The sequence below is a fragment of the Maniola hyperantus genome, chromosome 23 (assembly GCF_902806685.2).
Source record: "Maniola hyperantus chromosome 23, iAphHyp1.2, whole genome shotgun sequence".
Taxonomy (NCBI): Eukaryota; Metazoa; Arthropoda; class Insecta; order Lepidoptera; family Nymphalidae; genus Maniola; species Maniola hyperantus.
In genome coordinates this window covers 1,305,197-1,328,193 of record NC_048558.1, presented here as the reverse complement: position 1 = coordinate 1,328,193, position 22,997 = coordinate 1,305,197, and the positions used below count along the sequence as shown (strand labels likewise).

The 22,997-nt window shown below is 37.6% G+C and overlaps 1 protein-coding gene across 4 annotated transcripts in view; it reads right to left on the bottom strand.

Annotated features, from left to right (window-relative positions):
* sv (paired box protein shaven) overlaps window positions 1-22,997 on the bottom strand; it is a 125,527-nt gene that overhangs the window by 52,100 nt on the left and 50,430 nt on the right. The window contains exon 1 of one of the 4 annotated variants that reach the window (XM_069506720.1): window positions 4,428-4,504. The exons of the other annotated variants lie outside the window; for them this stretch is intronic. Coding sequence (XP_069362821.1) covers window positions 4,428-4,446 — 19 coding nt within the window. The 5' untranslated portion in view covers window positions 4,447-4,504. Of the gene's footprint in view, window positions 1-4,427; window positions 4,505-22,997 lie in introns of those variants that run through there. 4 annotated transcript variants of the gene reach the window in all.

The following is a 22,997-nucleotide window of genomic DNA, read 5'->3' as shown; positions in this document are numbered from 1 at the left end:
TCGAAGTAAGATAACTACATAAGTATCAAGTAGGGTATCTAAATATATCATATGAAAGGGCTTCACCTGTGCATTCTAAAACAGATTTTTATTTATTTTTATGCATCATAGTTTTTGAATTACCTATCGTGCAAAATGTCGAAAAATACGACTGTATTACGGAACCCTCGTTGCGCGAGCCTGACTCGCACTTGGCCGGTTTTTAGAGTTCCGTATCTCCAGAAAAAAGGAACCATTAGGTACCTATACTTAGAGTCACTTGGTTGTCGGTCTGTCGAGACCTGTCAAGTGAATATAGGGTAGGTAGCAGTGGCGTGCACAGGTTTGAAGCCAGGGTAGGCACTAGTTAGCTAGAAACCTGTTTATTGGCAGGTCAAAATGAAAAATATGCATTGAGCTATTACAACTGGGGTAAGCAGTGCATTTATGCCTCTATGACCTGCACGCCCCTGGTAGGTAGGTACCTATTCCCGTTTAGGTACCTACTTAAAATCATGAAACTTGGCAGGTATTTTTAAAGACTAAATTTTAGTGCACACTACGAATTTAAACAATAGGCTCAAGACTGGCAGCTTAAGTCGCGAGGTTTGACAGCTCTAAAATAAATTCAAAACTGGTACTGGGGCCGATTCTCTTGTACACTAAACTAAATTAACAGGTCTAAATCTAGTGCTATCCTTTTCCGCAAGCAACATTACGAAAGGGATAGCAATAAATTTAGACGTGCCATTTTAGTTTAGTTTAGAGATTGTGTACAACGAAATTAGCCACATTGATTCAGAGCACAACCTAATTTTAGAGTATTCGCATCCTCTTTTTACTAGGTAATGTAATATGAAAAGGAGAGACGTAGTTTGACAGTTTTAAATTTAATTTTTAGATGGTAAAACCCGTGATTTTAGCGCACATAGTCGCGAGCCTAGGTACTGTTTAACTTTGTAGCGTGCACTAAAATTTAGTCTCTAAATGTAAAGTTCATGTTCTGTCCCTTTTTAGCATTGTTAAAAAGAAAAGGCTGCAGATACCTACCTACTCTAAATTTAGTTTAGAGAAAGGCAACGGAATCGGTGCCACTGTGAAACTGTGTCTGTCCTTTTCATATTAAGTAGGTACCTAGGTACAAGAGGATGCAAATACTCTAAAATTTAGGTGTGCTCAGAATCAGCACCATTTGTTGCTAAATAGGTAGGATACCTACCAGACGTAGGTACCTACCTATCTACAGATTGCAGATAGATTGATTTATTAATTTTGGCCGTAAATGGGCTAGATTTTGATTCTTGTTCCCCACCTAAGTACTTAGCGCAGGTAGATGAAGTTCCGAGCAAAAGTTAGTTTATTTATAAGTGATTTGACGACCTCCCTGGCGCAGTGGTGAGCGCTGTTATCTTATTAGTGGGAGGTCCCGAGTTCGATTCCTGGCAGGGATTTGGAATTTTATAATTTCTAAATTTCTGGTCTGGTTTGGTGGGAGGCTTCGGCCGTGGCTAGTTGCCACCCTACCGGCAAAGCCGTGCCGCCAAGCGATTTAGCGTTCCGGTACGATGCCGTGTAGAAACCAAAGGGGTATGGGTTTAATAAAAAACTTCCATACCCCTTCCAGGTTAGCCCGCTATCATCTTAGACTGCATCATCACTTAGGTAGGTAGCATCAGGTGAGATTGCAGTCAAGGGCTAACTTGTACCTATCCGAATAAAATTCTGAATCTGAATAAAGTATCAAGAAAAACACCAAAGTTACGAAATGAAACTCGCCATTCTGTTATGGAAGCGTCATAAAAATTTAAATACAAAAATAACTCTAAGTAGGTATTCTTATTTTAGCAATTCATTCATTAAAATAAAACAATAAAACGCGGTTGGTATTTTCGTAATTAGTTTTTATGTCTGCTAATAAATTATAGGTAGATAAATATAAAAAGTAAATAGCTGTGTCCAAAGTGGACACTTTAACTTTGAGTTAAAAAAAACCCCTATCAATGCGATTGATTTTCCAAAAGAACTTTATCCTACTGCTGGGAAGAGATTTTAATAAATTTATGATAGGTATGTGAAATTTTAATTCTTGCAAGCACATAAATATCTAAATCACGCCAACTTGTAAAAAAAAACCGTTTTGCCCAAGTGGCGGCCTAAAGCGGCCATGGGGGTAAGGGCAATATAGTCAGCCCCAAAGTTACATACTATTTATTTTTGTTCTTTTTTTAATTTAATATTACTGATGAAATAGAAATATCCAAAATTATAAAAGAACATTATTGATTAAACAAAAAATTTGGTATCCATTTTATAAAATATGAAAACCGTAGGTAGGTTACCTACTCCAAAAGTTCTTACTGTGGAGTAAAAACGGCTGCATTAAATCTCCCGAGCTTCTTTTTTGAAGATTCTGCGATAATGTGTGCTGTGTGTGCACGCCACTGTCTTCTTAGACAGTGGCGTGCACAGTTATTCAAACCTGGGTAGGCAATTAGGTATGAACCTATTCAGTCATTGTGAAAAATAAGCATTGAGTTATTAGGACTAGGTTCACTAGGGTAAGCAGTGTATTTATGCCTCTATGACCTGCACGCCACGGTTCTTAGAGTAGTGTGCGGCATAGTATTATTTTTACGTTGTAGATATAGGTATATCAGCCAAAGCAGTCAGGCTGCCGCTTTGCCCGGGCAGCTTTGCCTAATTCAGCCATGATAGGTGTGCCTAAGTAGTACTTAATTAGGTAGTAGATAGGTATAAAGGGTACCTACGAGCAGTGGCGTGCATAGGGTTTAAAGCCAAGGTAAGCAGTAGTTAAGTAAGCAAGTCAAAAGATAATGAGCATTGAGCAATTTCAACCGAGTTAACTATTTCTTGGGTAAGCAGCGCTTTTATGCCTCTATGAGTTGCACGCCACTGCCTACGAGGTAGGTAGGCTAGGTATCTGCAGCTCAAACTTAGATCTAATTTTAGTTAGGTAGGCTTAGGTGTTACTAGTTTCTAACACAGCTAGATATAATAATATCTCTACATTTTATACCTACCTACCTACCTAATGGTTTGTACTCTATAAGGCAGAAGGCTTTATAGCTTTCATAGTTGTGTATCTCTAGACATGTAATGGAAAAACATAAGGCCTCCATTTATAACAGACACAATTTCGTGTGAGTGTTAAATTTAGTCATAACGCCGTCTCGATTTCATACCAGCATATCCCATCCCAATTTGCTATACGCGTAAGGCACCATACATACAGCCTTACAAAGTTACGTCCGCGAAATTGACACACGCACACAAGGAAAACAGGCCACGCCTCGTCGCCGTCGACCAATCACAGCCCGCCTCTCGCCCCTTCATACGAACCGAGCGATCCCATTGGCTAAAATATAACGATCACGAATTTGGAGGGAATTTTTCGGGTGTTTTATGAAATCACGACGCAGATGTGCGGACGATGTTACGAGGTATTTTATAGTGCCATGATTGTATGCGGTTTTTATGTTTGTCGTTTGGCTGTTATGATAATATCGTTATGGATGGAGCGAGTCGTTGTTTTTGCATAATGGCGGAGGACCTTTTTTTTACGAGATCGCTGGGACCTTATTTTTTTTGGAGATAATTGCATTTTTCTTAAGCGTTGGCTGAAATCTTTTTTTAAAGTCGTCTGTCTACTCATACCTATTAGGTACCTACATATAGGTACTTAGAATCCCTGAGGCAGCTAAGGTAGGTACCTATATGTAGGTACCTACCTTCGTAGCTAAAGATATAAGTACTTAGGCACCCACCTACACATATACAACATACCACATAGTTGAACTACCAAAGGTTTGAGAAACATAACACCGATCGAAGAGCTTTCAGGATAACTGAAAAAGCTTACGACTCTAAGAGTTTCAGTTTTCCTGAAAACTCATCATTAGTCGTAGTTTTTCCTAATATATTTTCAATGTAATATGAAGGATAAAATCCATTGAAAATATATTACTTAGGTACCTACCTACTTAAGTACTTAAGTAAAAACAAGCTTAGGTATGCCCGCGACTTCGTTTGCGTGGACTACTTACACAAATTTAAAACCCCATAGAAACCTCTAAGTTTTTAAAAACCCTTTTTCAGTGGACGCACGTCTACGATATAGGTAAGTTAGGTATTAATATCTAGGTAGGTACTTATATTACTTAATATCAAACAGCCCGATCCGTCCAGTAAGTAGTTTGAGTTGTGCGTTGATAGATCAGTCAGTCAGTCAGTCAGTTAGTCAGCTTTTACTTTTATACCTAGGTACTTACCAATATTGAATCAAAATATTAAGTACTTAGGTATATTTCTAGCTAAGATGTCACAACATGGCGAAAACGATTTGTTCTTTATTAGTTTAGACGCATTATACATACCTACCTACTTATCTGCTGAAATAAGTCAATAGAAAGGTAATTCAGTTAACTCACATGTATAATATTCCATCATATTTTGATTGTATCTGTAAGCGGCGGAGAGGTCCACGCCGCCGCCGGCCCTTAGCCCAAAAAGGGCCGCAAAAGTGGCCTTACTTTGGCCCTCCAGCTTGGAATCACTTACACCACTATTTTACACTAATTAAACACTTAAAAATCATTTTTCATAAGTCTAAAGTTTACACTTTAAAAACCTCGTCCGCCATTTTCAATGTTTTAATTTCCGAGCTTGAGTTTCCATAACCAAAGTTCTAAATTTGAATATGGTTTAGTTTACACTCATTACACTTTAAACACCTATTAGGTACCTATTAGGTATTACTTATTCAAAAGTTCAAACCATGTTAAAAAAACTCGTCAAACATTTTTAATTGACGCGGTCAAGTCTCCATAACGAATGTTTTAAATTCGATTTAATTTAGACTTAGAACACTTTAGTAACATCACTTTTTACACTTGAAATATTCATAAATCACAATATTACGTCCAATCTTTACATGTGAAAAATCTCGTCGCCCATTCCAATGTTCGAATTTTCGCGCTCATTCTCCATAACGATTGTTCTAAATTTAAATTTGGTAAAATATCAAGCTATTTTGTCATTGTTTTTTGTGTGCATTCGAAATGTTAAAATCTACGAATTGATCCCATTTTTCATGACTAGGTACAATGATTGATTTATTTTAGTTTTTCCTACAGGTGCAAAAAAGAGTTCAAATTAGTGATCATTCAAAAAACACATTCGGATTTTAAAAAAATAGTTAGTAAAAATAGTTTTGAAAATGTGAGCTTTTTTCGTAATCCTTTTTTCTCTGATTTACAAAAAGCTACAAATCCTATTAGATCTTATATTATTTATTTTGTACCTTAATTAGTAAAACTTTCAGGTAGGTAGATATCCTACCTATCCCGCATAGATAATTAGGCACCTAGGTAAGTCCTACTTACGCAGCTAATTTATTAAAAAAGTATTTATTTAGTGCGACAACTCTTAAATACAACTTTTATAATGCTTGTCAGTTAACAAACTGTTGGTCAAATAATTTTCTGATTAACTCAGTTAATACTTAAAATTGATACAAAAAGTAAGGTACCAACCCGTGAAAGTAAAAACAGAAGGCGTTCATTTGGTCATCCAAAAAAACGATTGGTGTGGTTAAATTTCGCCGGTTATTTTACGATTTAACGATTTTCCGGTATTTGGAGTTTTCCGGTTGGATAGAGGCAGGTGGATATAGCCCTTTCTCATGAGAATAGGTACCTTAATCAGAACTTAATCACGGATTAATGAGGAAGTCATTAGTCGACTTTTTCAAGAGTTTACCTACTTATCTATTTTTTATTCTGATTTCTGAATAAGAAAAATCTTGTACCACTTTAGAATAGCAAAAAATGGAGTAAAAATAAGAAAATCAACCCCGTTTTTTTTGGAAATTACCTGCTTAGTTGCACTTTTAGGAGTTATTTGTTTTTACCTTTTTTTAAGATAAAAATGAAAAAGTTTGGAATAGCAAAATTTGACTAAAAGTACTTAGAGTCGTACCTACCTACTTTTTGAATTAAAAAAAATTAGGTTGCACTTTTGGAAGTTAGGAGCTTTTTTACCTTAAGAAGGAGAAACATGAAACACTTTGCATAGCAAAAGATGGATTAAAAGAAATGTAGAGTTCAAAGGGAATATACTTAATGCGTCCAAGCTAAGAAAAGGACGTTTCCTCCATAATATTGTGACAACCTTGCCAGAAATACCTATGTTTTGATTCAATAGCTGGGAATATTTTTAATATAAGTACATCAAAATATGAATTTTCTATTTTTTATCTGTTTCTATCCTACAAAATCTGAAATCTATTGAAAATATAGGTGTGTTGCTAAGACATCACAATTACAAAATGGTGGAAACGAGTTCCCTTTCTTAGTTTGGACGCGTTATTAGATATTTTATCCACAATCTGAACACATTGAAAAACCTTTTTCAAACTTATTTTAGAACTTTTACACTCTCGATATAAGCACAATCTCAGCAGAGTAAAGAACCACTTAAGATTTTTTTTCACAGATCACAAAACAATTTTTTAAACTTTTTTTAATATATATATTTTTAATTTTGGGCACTAAAATACGTGCTAATCAACCGATTGTCACACAGATCTGCTGTATTTTGAGGTTTGTATGAATGTTTCACGGTTGGTAAGGCCCGGACCGATGACTTGTGACCGATAGATCGGTTTTCTGATATTTAAGATGTCCAGCACCGTGCGACTGACTCTTAATTAGGAAATATTATTTGAGTCTTCTCTTACAATTAACTATGGATCTTATTGTGTATAGTGAAATATAGATCAATTTTGCTTAGCAAAGTTCAGGTTCATAGTTTGTTAGTGACTTTAAACTGTTCTAGGTATTTACTTGATAGTGCCTAATAGATTTTTTGTTACACTTATATTTTTATCCTATCCTACTAATGTCATAAATGCGAAAGTGTGTTTGTTTGTTAGGTTGTCCTTCAATGACGTCACAACTAAGCAACAGATCGACGTAAATTTTTGCATCTCCAGGTCTTTGAATAAAGAACAAACAATTTATTTTAACGTTTTCGCCTAGGATATGTAGGTATAAACTTAATTTAAATTAAGTTTATACCTACATATCCTCAGGAGGTTTGGCATTTTTGAATTAATTCAAAAATGTCAAACCTCCTGAGTTTAGGACTTAGCACTATTATTATTTATTATGTGCTTGATGTGCCAGTCTTGAGCATATGTTTTTTGTAGATTAGCGTTAAAATTTAGAGAATTTAATTTAGAATTCAACATGCAGGTAGGTACCTATCTCTAAACTCTAAATAATAAACTCTTAATTTAGTTTAGAGAAATAGAGAAAGACATCCAAATCAACACCAACATGTACATTGTCTTTCACTAAACTAAATTTGGAGTCTATTATATTTTAGAGTTTAGAGATAGGTCTTTCTCTAAACTAAATTTGTAGTCTGTTATTTAGAGATAGGTAGGTAGGTACCTATCTGCATCTTGAATTTTAAATTAGGCTCCAAATTTTAGTGCTAATCTACTGTAGGTATAGTAGGTAGGTAGTACCTAAGGTACCTACAATAGAATTAGCCACATTGGCACCGATTCCTTTGTCTTTCTCTACCTAAATAAATTTAGAGTATCTGCATCCTATTCTTTTTAACAATACTAAAAAGGGACACAACATGAACTTTACATTTAAAGACTCTAAATATTAGTGCACGCTACAAATTTAACCAGTAGGCTCGCGACTGTGCGCTAAAATCACGGGTTTTGCCATCTAAAAATTAAATTTAAAACTGTCAAACTGCGTCTGTTCTTTTCATATTACATTAGTAAGAAGAGGATGCGAATACTCTAAAATTAAGTTGTGCTCAGAATCAGATTAGGACCACTGCACTGGCACCTACTGGTACAATGTGGCTGATTCTATTGTAGGTGTCTAGGTGCTACCTACCTACTGTACCTAGAGTAGATTAGCTCTAAAATTTGCTTGGGAGGTGGTGGGAGGCTTTGGCCGTGGCTAGTTACCAACCTACCGGGAAAGCCGTGCCGCCAAGCGATTTAGCGTTCCGGTACGATGTCGTGTAGAAACCAAAGGGGTGTGGGTTTAATGAAAACTGCCATACCCTTTCCAGGTTAGCCCGCTATCATCTTAGAGTCTTAGACTGCATCATCACTTACCATCAGGTGAGAATGCAGTCAAGGGCTAACTTGTATCTGAATAAAAAAATGTAGGTACCTACACTAGATTAGCACTAAAATTTTGAGGCTAATTTAAACTCTGTATCTTTGATTCAAGGAAACTACATTTTAAAAACAAAAACTAGACATGGCCAGCTCATATAAGTAAAACGACATTCAATATCTTTAGGTACGATATACTTCTCACAGTCAGTTTCTCGTAACACGATACAGTGCCTACGTACATAGGCACATAATATACAGGCTTGTATTAGAATTACATGCCGTATTAACTTACCTACTCGCCATGTTAGTAGGTACCTAAGAGCCGTGGTCGCTTAGTGGTTGAAAATTAGATTGTGTGAATTTTTACCAAGGTTCACTGGGTTCTAATTACGTATCGAAATTATTTTGTTTGTTAGTGCTTTTAATGTGTATCTATATACCTACTAGCACTTGGCTGCAATAATACTTGGTGGAAAGTGATGATGCGCGATTGACTTTCAGGTGCCTATCTATAGGTAGGTACCTATTATATATTCTTAGTTACAAGAAAATTGGTGATCTACACAATAGGCTAACTAGAAACAGAGACAAACTTGCAGCTCCTACCTTCCGCTTCAGGAAAGTCCAAAAGTCATTTGTGGGTATGGGTATAATTACCTTTTATAATAAAATCCCGCAAACTATTTTGGACTTACCTTTGCACAAGTTTAAAAAATCTATTAAAAATATGCTCCTGAAAAAAGCATATTACACAATTGAAGATTATCTAAATGATAAAAGAGCGTGGATTTGACCTGCAGCTCGTTCCAGCAACGCACAAGACTGCAAATACTATTTTATACATGGCATAATCTTGTACCATCAAATATTGTCTTGTATATCAAATATTTGAAAAGAGCATCCGCCGAGTTTCTTGCTGGTTCTTCTCGGTAGGAAAGGCATTCCGAACCAGTGGTAGATGCATCCGACCATTCGTAAGTACTTACTTGTAAAAGTTTATACGAATAAAAAAGATTTTTATTTATTATTTATTTATTATTAAAAGTGAAGGGCAAAACCCCACACCCGCACAGCCCCCGCGCTTATCCAGTGCGGGTAACGTACGGGTGTGTGGGGCGTCCCCCCACCTAATTCCCCGATAGCCATCTCGAACTGTCGCGGACTATACTTAACTACGAAGGTATCTACGGGTGCACGATAATTTAAACTACTTATACCTAAGTTTTTATTGAATTAAGTAGGTAGGTACAATTATTAAAAAAAACCGGCCAAGTGCGAGTCAGGCTCGCGCAATGAGGATTCCGTATTACAGTCGTATTTTTTCGACATTTTGCACGATAATTCAAAAACTATGATGCATAAAAATAAATAAAAATCTGTTTTAGAATGTACAGGTAAAGACCTTTCAAATGATACCCCACTTGATAATATAGTCACTCACTTCGAAAGCTGAAAATACTAATTATTAGTTCATGACCACAATTTAATTTTTTTTGCGTGATCTAACCCTAAATTCACGGTTTTCAGATTTTTCCCCAAATGTCAGCTATAAGACCTACCTACCTGCCAAATTTCATGATTCTAGGTCAACGGGAAGTACCCTGTAGGTTTCTTGACAAACAGACAGACAGACAACAAAGTGATCCTATAAGGGTTCCGTTTTTCCTTTTGAGGTACGGAACCCTAAAAAAAGCTTTTAATTAATCTTACTGATTTCTTTTAATTTTAAAAAAAGGTTGACATAAAATGTTTTGATATTATCAGGATGGCGGAGTTTTGTATTCAAAAGGCGAGTTTTACCTAGTAGTGATATTTTATAATTTCGTTGTATTTCAAAGAACATTATCTAGTTTTAAATTTAAACTGTAAAATACCTAGGTACAGACTCAAGCTCTGTAGAGGGTTTTCCTATTTTAGAAAGATCCGATCCTATTTGAAAATTAAGTAACTCTTATTTTTTTTAGATTAGGTATTTATTATGAAGACATCATTTTAAGTTTTTATTTTATTTAAGATCACGAATATGTTATCATATTTGATTAAAATACTTTAATTTAGCGATTGGATTGGATTCTTGCCTTGCCGTTGCGAGATAAATAAAAAAACATCCGCAATTTAAACATTACCACACACACACACACACATACATACGATTGAAAAATCGAACATCATTATTTACGAACACCTCACAAGTCACAGATAACAACAGCGAAACGAAAAAAAAAAACAATCACATTCGATCCGCAAACATTTCGTTCGAAATTCGAAATTCGCAGTCGCGTCTCGGTCGACCGCGCGCGACGGCACCAAAACACCCTCTAGCGCACGTGGCGCGCGGGACGCGGCGACACACCCCTACATAGATAAAATAATATTATAATTTGTCATTTTTGAGATGAGCTTGCAGCTTATGGCCATGGCTAGGGTCTGGAATACTCTTCCTAGATCAGTGTTTCCTGTCAATTATAATCCGGGTATCTTTAAAACAAGAGTGAATAGGCACCTTCTAGGCAAACGCGTCCCATCATAGGCCACATCATCAGTTCCCATCAGGTGTAATCGTGGTCAAGCGTGCGCCTATCCATACTAATATTATAAATGCGAAAGTGTGTCTGTCATGCTACATGCTAGCCTTTCACGGCCCATCCGTTCAACCGATTTTGATGAAATTTGGTACAGAGATAGCTTGCATCCTGGGGAAGGACATAGGCTTTTGATCCAGGGAAAACAAAGAGTTCCCACGGGATTTTTGAAAATCTAAATCCGCGCGGACGAAGTTGCGAGCATCATCTAGTAATGAATAAAAAAAACAGATTTTTGGTTTAGCCCTGTCTAACATAACTTTGAAGGGTACCACGGGACCCTATTACTAAGCCTACGCCATCCACCTGTCTGTCCCTCCGTCCGTATGTCTGTCAGCGGGCATATCTCGTGAACCGTAGATCAGGCTCAAAACTCAAAAGGGCTAGAACTCAGAGCCGTAAAACCAGTTTAAAAAAAATAGAGAGTTGATTACAGAGTGGGTAAGTATTATAATTTGTCATTTTTGAGATGAGCTTGCAGAGTAATATTATTTTTTCTGAGATTTTTTGGTTTAGCCTGTCTACCTATAGTGTTCAGGGTTCCGTAACTGAATTCTCAAGGGTGCCAATGGGACCCTATTACTAAGCCTCCGCTATCCGCTCGTCTGTCCCTCCGTCCGTCTCTCTGTCTGTCAACCGTATATCTCGTGAACCGTAATAGGTAGAGTTGAAATTTTCACAGAGTGTGCCTCCGTCCGTCTGTCTGTCTGTCAACCGTAGGTATATCTATATCTCGTGAACTGTAATAGGTACCTAGAGTTGAAATTTTCACAGAGTGTGTCTACTACTACTACACTATTGGCGCCATTGTTTGATTTTTTTATTATAACGAAAAATAATAATAAATTAAAAATGGCCGCTAAATAGTTTTTTTTTTTAAAGTACATAATCTGGTACGGGACTCATCGTGTGCGAGTCCGACTCGCACTTGGCCAGTCTTTTAGGGTTCCGTATCTCCCGAGAAAAAACGAACCTATAGGATCACCGCGTTGTCTGTCTGTCTGTCGTGTCTGTCAAGACCGGTCAAGGGTATCAAAAGTCAAAACCTATACTTAAGTAGGTATAGATTAATAACTTATTTCCCGTTGACCTAGAATTAGGTAGGGTAGGTATATGAGAGGTAGGTGTGTACCTAAGTAGCTGAGTAGGTAAAGGGAAAAATCGCAAAAACATGAATTTGTAATATTACTAGCTTATGGCCACAACTTTGTCCGCGTGGATTTCACAAATTTCACACCTATATTTTACCCCCTTAAAGGTTGACTTTTCAAAAATCCTTTCTTAGCGGATGTCTACGCCATAATAGCGATCTGCATGCCAAATTTCAGCCCGATCCGTTCCGTAGTTTGAGCTGTGCGTGTCAGTCAGTCAGCTTTTCCGTTTTATGTATTGTACAATGAACTGTTGCAACAAGAATCGCACAAATTCAGCCAATCGCAACAATTTTTTTTTTTTCTCTTTATTTCGACCAAAATAATAAATGTAATGTATAGGTTTATGTATAGGTATATTAGATCTTTAAAATAAATTGAAATGAAAATGAAATGAAAATATTTTTCATTCAAGTAAACTTTCACAAGTGCTTTTGAATCGTCGGATGCATCTACCACTGGTTCGGAATGCCTTTCCTACCGAGAAGAACCAGCATGAAACTCGGCGGTTGCGCTTTTCAAACTTTTGATATATGCCATGTATAAAAAGTTCGTGACTCATAAATTAACTAGTGAGAATCTATTCACATACCTAACCTAAACTAAATAAAAACCTAATCTATCTAGGTACCTATACCTAGAAAACCTTAATCACAACAAGTATTAAGTACGACGAACTTATTTTCCGCATTAAAAATTATCCTAATTTGAATCTAGATTGAATGAAATTAAAATTCTATTTAACTTTTAAAACTGATGGATTGAGTCATATAAAATTATAGAGTCGTACGTAATTATTGTGGTTACATCATACAATGATCGTACGAAAACCGGCGGACCGGTTGTACAGGCAAACTGACGCAACTATCTACTACCTAGGTAATAGAGATGAGTAATGGGCATTTTTTTTTTTAATTTTTTTTTTTTTTAATGAATATTAGCCCTGTTAAATGACTAATATTCCCCTTTCCTCTCCAACTAAGCGTCAAGCTTGTGCTGGGAGTAGGTACGACAATAGTACAACGGGCGGGGTTTGAACCGTTGACCTTTCGGTTTTCAGTCCACTCCTTTACCAGTTGAGCTATTGAGGCTCAATTGATTATTGCTACTTTTAAATAATTACTGATTCCTGAGCACAACTAAAAGAGCATTTGCATCCTCTTCTTACTAATATAATATGAAAAGGACAGACATAGTTTGACAGTTTTAAGTTTAATTTAGAGCCGTCAAACGTCGTGGCTTTAGCTGCCAGTCGCGAGTCTATTGTTTTGTAGCGTGCACTAAAATTTAGAGCTTTAAATGTAAAATTCATGTTCCGTCCTTTTTTAGCAATATTTAAAAGAAAAAGATGCAGACACTCTAAATTTAGTTTAGAGAAAGACAAACAGAATCGGCGACAGTGGTACTGATTCTGAGCACAACCTAATTTTAGAGTATTTGCATACTCTTCTTACTAATGTAATATGAAAAGGACAGACGCAGTTTGACAGTTTTAAATTTTACTTTTAGATGGTAAAACCTGTGATTTTAGTTCACAGTTGCGAGCCTACTGATTAAATTTGTAGCGTGCACTAAAATTTAGAGTCTTTAAACGTAAAGTTCACGTTCTGTCCCTTTTTAGCATTGTTAAAAAGAAAAGGATGCAGATACTCTATATTTAGTTTAGAGAAAGACAACAGAATCGGCGCGATTTTTTAACTATACTTACTAATAAGCATGCGCTTGACAGCAATCACACCAAATAGGTAGATAGAATAGAATACAATAGAATATGTGACGCTCGTACCGTGGAAGATGGGCAGGTCGCTTGTTTGGGATGCAACTTGTGTAGACACTTTAGCTGCATCCCACATTCAGGCGACCTCCTCTATGGCGGGTGCAGTGGCCATCAGCGCCGAACAGGCCAAGAGGCGCAAGTATAAAAACCTCGATGGGAGCTTCGTATTCGTGCCTTTAGGTGTGGAGACCTTGGGGCCGTGGGGCCCGGGGGCTCGAGCTCTTTTTGAAGAAATTGCGAAAAGAGTTATCGAGTCAACCGGGGACCCGAGAGCTGGCAGCTACCTTGGTCAAAGAATTCGTTTGGCCATCCAAAAGGGTAATGCTGCCAGCATCTTGGGTACAATGCCTCGCTGCGGTGGTCTCGATGAGGTTTTAGATTTAATTTAATTTATTTTAGTTTTAATTTAATGTTGTTTTTTTTTATAGATTTAAGTTTATTAATAGTTTTAAAATTCATACGATCATAGAATATGTTTTATTCAAGTAAACTTTTTTAAAGAGCTTATGAATAGTCAGGTAAGTAGTTTTAATTTACCACTGGTTCGGAATGCCGTTCAAAGATACCTACTCGTAGTGAGGAATTAACTCAACCTAAGCTGGACCACGCCTGCCTGGAAGATGCAAATCTTCGCCGGCAAACCAAAGAGTTCCCACGGGATTTTTAAAAACCTAAACGAAGTCAAACCAGCTAAAGGAGTCCAGCAGGTGTGGATTTTATCACATTGCGAAAATGGCCACCAACAGAAGCCGATGGAAACAGATAATCCATTCGAGGGCAGGTTGCCAGGACCACGATCTTCAGCAATGAAGGAACGACCGGAGAGAGAGAAACGAAGTCACGGGCATCAGGTATGTTTATATAGATAGCTGATTAATCTATCTGTCCATGTAGTGGATAGATGTTATTAGTTGAGCAAATTGAGTAATCGATATGTTATTAATTGATATCAAAGCACGGCTAATGCGCTGATGGACTAATTATTTAGGGATTGAGTGCGACTCCGGAAACTATGGGCTTAACGATTTTGTCTTTTCTTGATTAGGTGTATACGTTCTAAGGTTTACAGCAGGGCGATTGTCTAAAACCTGCATCAATCATTATTACAATCTCAATTGTTCTGATTGGCTGAATTTGTGCGATTCTTGTTGCAACAATGCATTGTGGCCAATACTGAGCGAGCATTAACCAATCAGAGATGATTGCGATCGTGACATTGTAGCTGTCAAACAACCGCGGTAGGGCCACAGTACGACAAGGCTCTTTTGGCACTTCAATGACATTGACAGGGGAGCGTAGTTGTAGAACAAAGGCTGCCAGCAAATAAAATCTCATTAATATTACAAGCTCTGATAGTCTAGTAGTTAGGACGTCCGCCTTCTAATCGAAGGTCGGGGGTTCGATCCCGGGCACGCACCTCTAACTTTTCGGAGTTATGTCCGTTTTAATTCTAATTAAATATCACTTGCTTTAACGGTGAAGGAAAACATCGTTAGGAAACCTGCATGCCTGAGAGTTCTCCATATTGTTCTCAAAGGTGTGTGAAGTCTACCAATCCGTTAGTTCCGATTTTCGCCACGCGCCAAAAGAGCCCTGACACTGTATTGGGCTGGCGAGTTGATGATGGTGAAAGCATCTAATTTGAGTTCTAGTGCGATGTGCGAGTCGGACTCGCAACCAATAGACGTCCACCGGTTCTTAGGTATTCCGGTTGTTAGGTATAATTAGCGGCAATAGAAATAAACAATCTGTGACCACTCTCTACCTATGTACGGTTCATGAGATACAGCCGGCTGACACAGACGGATGGACAGACGGACGAACGGATAGACAGCGGAAGCTTAGAGATACTGTCCGGTTGATTGATTGATTGATGGATTGTCCGGAAAATCGTAAACTAAAAGTTTTCGCAAGTCTACAGTGTCAGTAGGCAGTCAATCTGTAAACAAACAGACAATATACTTACGACAATATAATATGCTATTAGACATTGACATATTCGATACCTTTGATGAACACTAACTGCCGTAGTCAGAGTCGCTAATCGTTACTTAAGATTGAGTTAAAACGAGACAGATTTATGTGATAGATATAGCTCTGTCTCGTTTTAACTAAACTTAAGTAACGATTAAGCGACTCTGAGTACAGGCTGCGATCTATAGAGCGCACTTTGACTTTGCTCAGACTTAAGGTTGAGTTAAAACGAGACAGATTTGTGATTTTTAGAATGACTCTTTTGTTGTCTCTGTCGCTCATACCTACTTATATGACGTTTTGTCGGTCTCAATGACCAGGACAACGCTCTACAAATCTGCTATCTCCTTCTAAATGTCGATGTACATTACTTTCTGCCGCGTAGGTACTGCAAGTACAAATTTTTCATGGAAGTTCCTAATTCCATGATGGTGCCTAATCAGCCATTTTAAAATAAGTTTAAATTTCGAATGCGTGGATAGTTAATCGTACCTAATTGGTGAATAAGCTGTCAAAATTTAAACTAAGGCGGTTCTAATGAAGCGGAACCGAGAACAGATGTTTGTCTCTCTCGAACAACGGTTATTTTTTTAATAGCTCTGGCAGGAAGTGATTTTGACGTTATTGTTGTTTTCGATATATTCGATGAATCAGGTAATGATAAAATAATAGGTTGATTGTTTATGAATTACTAGCTTATGCTCGCGACTTCGTCCGCGTGGACTACGCAAATTTCGAACCCCTATTTTACCCCTTTAGGGGTTAAATTTTGAAAAATCCTTTCTAAGCGGATGCCTACGTCAAAATAGCTATCTGCATGCCGAATTTCAGCGCGATCCGTCCAGTAGTTTGAGCTGTGCGTTGATAGATCAGTCAGTCAGTCAGTCACCTTTTCCTTCTATATATTTAGACTAGCTTATGCTCGCGACTTTATCCGCGTGGACCACAGAAATTTCAAACCCCCATTTAACCCACTTAGGGGTGGAATTCCGTTCCTAGTGAGTAGTGACAGTATATCTACCAACTCTTTACAAAGAACACACCCTCCAAATTTCAAGTCTCTAGGACCAGTAAGGGTTGATATATAAGTCAGTCAGTCAGTCAATCAGGATTTTGAATTTTATTTTATACAGATTATCAATATTATAAAAGTCAGTCATCTGCATAAAAACAAGCGTAAAGGATAAATGAACGTGTTTCATTAGCTAAGGTCACTGGTTCGGTGCCCGGTGCGTAACAAACACGATGACTGGGCGGCTGACAGCGGGTTTCGATGTGAGAAGCTTTACATTTCTTTCTTTTTAGGGTTCCGTACCTCAAAAGGAAAAACGGAACTCTTATAGGATCACTTTGTTGTCTGTCTGTCTGTCGGTCTGTCAAGAAGCCTACTTCTTCCCATTGACCTAGAATCATGAAATTTGGCAGGTAGGTAGGTCTTATAGCAGATATTTGGGGAAAAATCTGAAAACCGTGAATTTGTGGTTACATCACACAAAAAAAATTAAATTGTGGTCATGAACTAATAATTAGTATTTTCAATTTTCGAAGTAAGATAACTAGATCAAGTGGGGTATCATATGAAAGGTCTTCCTGTGCATTCTAAAACAGATTTTTATTTAAGTATTTTTATGCATCATAGTTTTTGAATTGTCGTGCAAAATGTCCAAAAATACGACTGTAGTACGGAACCCTCGTTGCGAGAGCCTGAGTCGCACTTGGCTAGTTTTTTTTGCTCTCTATATAGGATTATTCTTACGTGTTGTTGTGACAGCCAAGAAGAAAGAAGGTGAATGTTTGGTACCTACAACGTTAATTCACTATGAACACTACCTGAATCTTGATTACTTAGGCGGGCAGTAATCGTGCAGCATCAGGATTGACGAGTTGGATCCAGAAATTTTTATGAGACCACCACGGAAACATCCCCTGTCGATTAAAAAAATACATTTGCAAATATCGGTCCAGAAACCTCGAAAAAATCGGTGTTCATAGGTACCTACCTACATTTAAAAATAACGGGCCGAATTGAAAACCATACCTCCTTTTTGGAAGTCGGTTAAAAATTCAGCGCCGTTGCATGGCAGATTGTAATAGGACTTTTATAATTTCTAAAACGCTATTGTACATACTATTTTGTAATTATTAAATAATACCCAATCTAGTCTAGTCTAGTCTATGACTGACTGACTGACTGATCTATCAACGCACAGCTCAAACTACTGGACGGATCGGGCTGAAATTTGGCATGCAGATTATTATTAGCTATTATGACGTAGGTATCCGCTAAGAAACGATTTTTGAAACATCAACCCCTAAGGGGGTGAAATAGGGGTTTGAAATTTGTGTGGTCCACGCGGACGAAGTCGCGAGCATAAGCTAGTCTAATAATCTAAGGGTAAACCGTTGCTAGGTAGGTACCTACATGACGGTTGACACATAGAGTAAATAATATGGCGAGTGTGATCTTAAAATGTATATGCATCATAAGGGGGCCTTCTCATGTACACAATCTCTAAACTTAACTAAATAAACAGGTCTACCTAAATCTAGTGCTAGTGCTAGAGAGAGCTATGCTTGGAGTTTCTCTACGTGATCAAATCAGAAAAGAGGAGATCCGTAGGAGACCTAGAGTAACCGACATAGCTCAACGGGTTTCAGGCTGAAGTGGCAATGGGCAGGGCACATAGTTCGTACAATAGATAGACGTTGGGGTCTCAAGGTGCTGGAATGGCGACCTTGCACCGGAAGACCCAGCGTTGGAAGACCCCCCACTAGGTGGACGGATGACATCAGACGAGTCGCAGGGAGCCGCTGGATCCAGGCGGCGCAAGACTTTTGGCGTGTGGAAGTCCCTATACAAGAGACCTATGTCCATCAGTGAACGTATATTGGTTGATGATGATGATGATGAAATCTAGTGCTACCTTTTTCCGCAAGCAACATTATGAAAAGGATAGCTCAATAGGTTTAGACGTGCCATTTTAGTTTAGTTTAGAGATTGTGTAGAGGAATTAGCGACTATAGAGTAAAAGTAGTTACCAAATCCTTAACAATAATTTGTTCCTTATAGTTTTCATCTTAAAAATAAAAGTAAAAACAAAACTCGGCGTGTGTAGCGTGGAATCGAACTGGTTCCCAGGGAAGTGGCTGCGGTGGCGATATCGATTACATTGTAGCTTTCAACTAGTGGAGATTATTTTAGTACAATTACCCTTATTTTATTACGTACCCTTCCACAATTTATTTTATTTGAAGAAAACAATATTATGTCTTATTAGCTGATACTGAACTTAAATATAGATAAAAGTAGCCTATGTCCTTCCTCGGGATGCTGTGATGGGCTGTGAAAGGCTAGCAGACAGACAGACAGACGGACGGACGGACAGCAGACAGACAGATAGACACACTTTCGCATTTATAATATTAGTATGGATATGGATTGTACAGGGTGTAACCAAAACACTGTATTACTGATAATATGATACCACAAAAAAACCGCCGAAAAAAATTCCTATAATTTTGTAAAAGTTTACAATATATTGCAAATACGAGTAAAACATCTGACTGACGCTAGAGGTCAACGAACGTTGCGTAAATAGAAGTCCTGACTGACTGACTTATCAACTGCATATATACTGTACTGATCAACGCACAGAAACCGTTGGAGTCCTAGAAACATGAAATTTGGAGGGTGCGTTCTTTTTAAAGTTTAGGTATCCAATAAGAAAGGGTTTTTCGAAATTCCACCCCTAAGTGTGTTAAATGGGGGTTTGAAATATATAGTCCACACGGACGAAATAAGTTAAAATTTTATTACCTACTGATATCAAGACATTCTTTTCCTATTGACCCTATATTTAGAAATCACGTGTTAAACTTAAAAACCGAGCAGAGGTTTCTTTTTTTTTTGGAAATTCAATTATACTATTATGGACTCTTGAAGTGAAGATATAGGGTTGATAATAGGGTGACTAATAGTAAGTCGCCTTTCGTTTCTCTTGGTTCTGATGCTCACGCGCATCGAAAGCGAAATTTATGAAAAAACCCCGACGTGACCGACCGCTGTGAAGGGTTCCCGAGGTGGCGGCCATCTTGTGACGTCAGAGGAAACTGACTCATCATTCTCATGATCAACGCATCGTCGGTCCACTACTGAGCACAGGTCTCTTTTCAGAATGAGAAGGAATGGATTTTCTCAAAACCGTTTCTTAGCTGATGCGGACTACGTCTTAGAAGGACTGACTGACTGACTGATTTATCAACGCACAGTTCAAACTGGACGGATTGGGCCGAAACTTGGCATGCAGATAGCTATTATGACGTAGACATCCGCTATGAACGGATTTTTGACAATTCTACCCCTATTGGGGTAAGATAGGGGTTTGAAATTTGTGTAGTTCACGCGGACAAAGTCGCGGGCATAAGCTAGTATCTACTCGTATTTAAAAGCGAAATACCAGTGACAATTACAAAATTTTAGGAACAATAAAACCTAGAATCATAGAATTTGGTAGGTAGATAATTAGGTCTTATAGCACAAGTAAAGGAATAAATCCGAATTCCGTGAATTTGTGGTTACATCACAGAAAAAAAATGTGTTCATGAACAATATTAGTACCTACCTATCTTCCATTTATAAATTAGATAACTAGCTATACCAAGGGTGGTATCATATGAAAGGGCTTTACTTGTACATTCTAATCTAAAACAGATTTTTATTTATTTTTGTGCATAATAGTTTTTGATTTATCGTGCAAAATGTCGAAAAAATACGACTGTAATACGGAAGTTTCGGTGCGCGAGTTTGACTCGCTTTTGGTCAGTTTTTCTCTGGATATACGGAACCCAAAAAAAAACTAACAAGTTTTTCCAAAACGCCATGCGTGTTTTATGAAGTGGCCTCACTAGCCCATTCAAGCCGCGTCCCGTGGCCGACAGCCGCCGCGTCTTGTAGTGAATGGGCGGTTTTTGTGCGGCGTACACTTGACTAAATCGCTGTGAAATTACCTGCCCGCCGCCGGCTGCACTTTTGTTTTGTTGTTATGTGGCCGTAGTGCTAGCGGGAACTATCTCTATATATAAAAATGAATCGCTGAATGTGTCGCAAATCTCGAGAACAGCTGAACCGATTTCGCTAATTCTTTTTTCATAATATTCCTTGAAGTGCGAGGATTGTTCTTACGGAGAGAAAAATTTAAAAATTCCTGAATAAGAATCTTATATCAGACATTATTGGAAAAATCTGAAAACCGTGAATTTGTGGTTACATCACAAGAAAAAAATTAAAATGTGTCCATGAACAAATATTGCTATTTTCGACTTTCAAAGTAAGATCGCTATACCAAGTGGGGTATCATAATTATGAAAGGGCTTTACCTACCTGTACATTCTAAAACAGATTTTTATTTATTTTTAGGCATAATAGTTTTTGATTTATCGTGCAAAATGTCGATAAAATACGATTGTAGTACGGAACCCTCATTGCGCGAGTCTGACTCGCACTAGGACGGTTTTTTATTAAATTAAATGTCTATTTTTATAAATGCCGTTTTTTTATGCTGGTGTACATGGTAACATTTTATGACAGGGATAGCAATAAATTTAGACGTGTCATTTTAGTTTAGAGATTGTGTATTTGCAAATGTTTGCAAATTGCAGTACCTATTGACTAAGGCCGGCCATACACGGACTGCTCGAGCGGTTAGCCAGTGATCAACATACAAGGAGCGCTCTTGCAGTCAGAGTCAACAGCTTGAAGCTGCCATCGAGCACCGTGCTGCTAACCGCCCGAAGCAGTTGCAACTGCTTGAGCTGTTTGTGTATATACGTACGTAGAAGTCTGTAGTTCAATATGCAGTCGCTTGAAGAAGTCCATCCTGACTGCTTCAAGCTGTCCGTGTATGGCAAGTCTAAGAGAGGTCGATAACCCACACATATTACAATTTGTAAACACGCTGTCACACACACCACACCCCAACATAATATATTTATATATCTATAAATAATACGTGCCGAGTGGTACGGTAGCAATGATTCATCTCAAGTTAAATAACGATCAACAGACACCCAGCGTGCGCTACGACCACTGTGTGAAAGTAGGATCGATGTAAGTAGAAGAAATCTAGAAAATACATGCATACTATAGGTACAGTCTTCTCATCGTCAATTGGGTATTTTCCTACTTTTGAATTTGATAAATATTATTACTTGATTATAAACTAGGATAAAAATAATGACGTTCGCTGAAAAAAATATTAAAATCCAACAAAGATTTACAAAGTTACAGGCATTTTAATTTTGGAGTGGGAGGGAAGGGTCTTCCTATCCCTTTCTCGCAAAACGAAAATTTGTATGAAACCGCACGAAGAGTACTATGGCATTAGTAGGTGTGACGTCAAACTGCTGTATCGCTATCTCTGTCTAATCAGAAATATTTAAATGCTAATAGCTTTTTTGTTATTTGATCGATTTAATTAGTGTTTTCAGTTTACGTCATTATTTTTATTCTAGTTTATAAAAAAGTAATAAAAAAATTGGAGTCAAATACCCAATTCTTCAGTGCCTGAAGACGAAAGTCTTTAACCAGTGTGTTCTTCCCGTCCTCACCTATGGTGCTGAAACGTGGACACTGATAAACGGCCTTGTTCACAAATTCAAGGTCGCCCAGCGAGCTATGGAGAGGGCTATGTTAGGAGTTTCCCTGAGGGATAACATCCGAAATGAGGAGATCCGCAGGAGAACCAAGGTCACTGACATAGCCCAAACTATTAGCAAGCCGAAGTTGCAGTGCGATGATAATGATACTTTTCCTTGCAGGTGTCGAATTGGGTATTTGACTCGAATTTTTTTATTAATTTATTATAATAAACTAGAATAAAAATAATGACGTAAACTGAAAAAACTAATTAAATCGATCAAATAACAAAAAAGTTGTGAGCATTTAAATATTTCTGATTAGACAGAGATAGCGATACAGCAGTTTGACGTCACACCTACTAATGCCATAGTAGCTTCGTGCGGTTGTATACAAATTTTCGTTTTGCGAGAAAGGGATAGAAGGACCCTCCCACTCCAAAATTAAAATGCTTGTAACTTTGTAAGTCTTTGTTGGATTTTAATATTTTTTTCAGCGTACGTCATTATTTTTATCCTAGTTTATAATAAAGTTATAATATTTATCAAATTCAAAAATAGGCAAATACCCAATTATGCGATGTTATTATTTTATTGTAACAAACAGTAGATCCAGTGGGTAATAGGTAGTGAAGACATAACACTAGTGAAAGTATATTAATTTATTTCGCTAATTAAATGCAGCGATACTTTTGCGTTGCGTAACATTCCAGCCATACAAATCT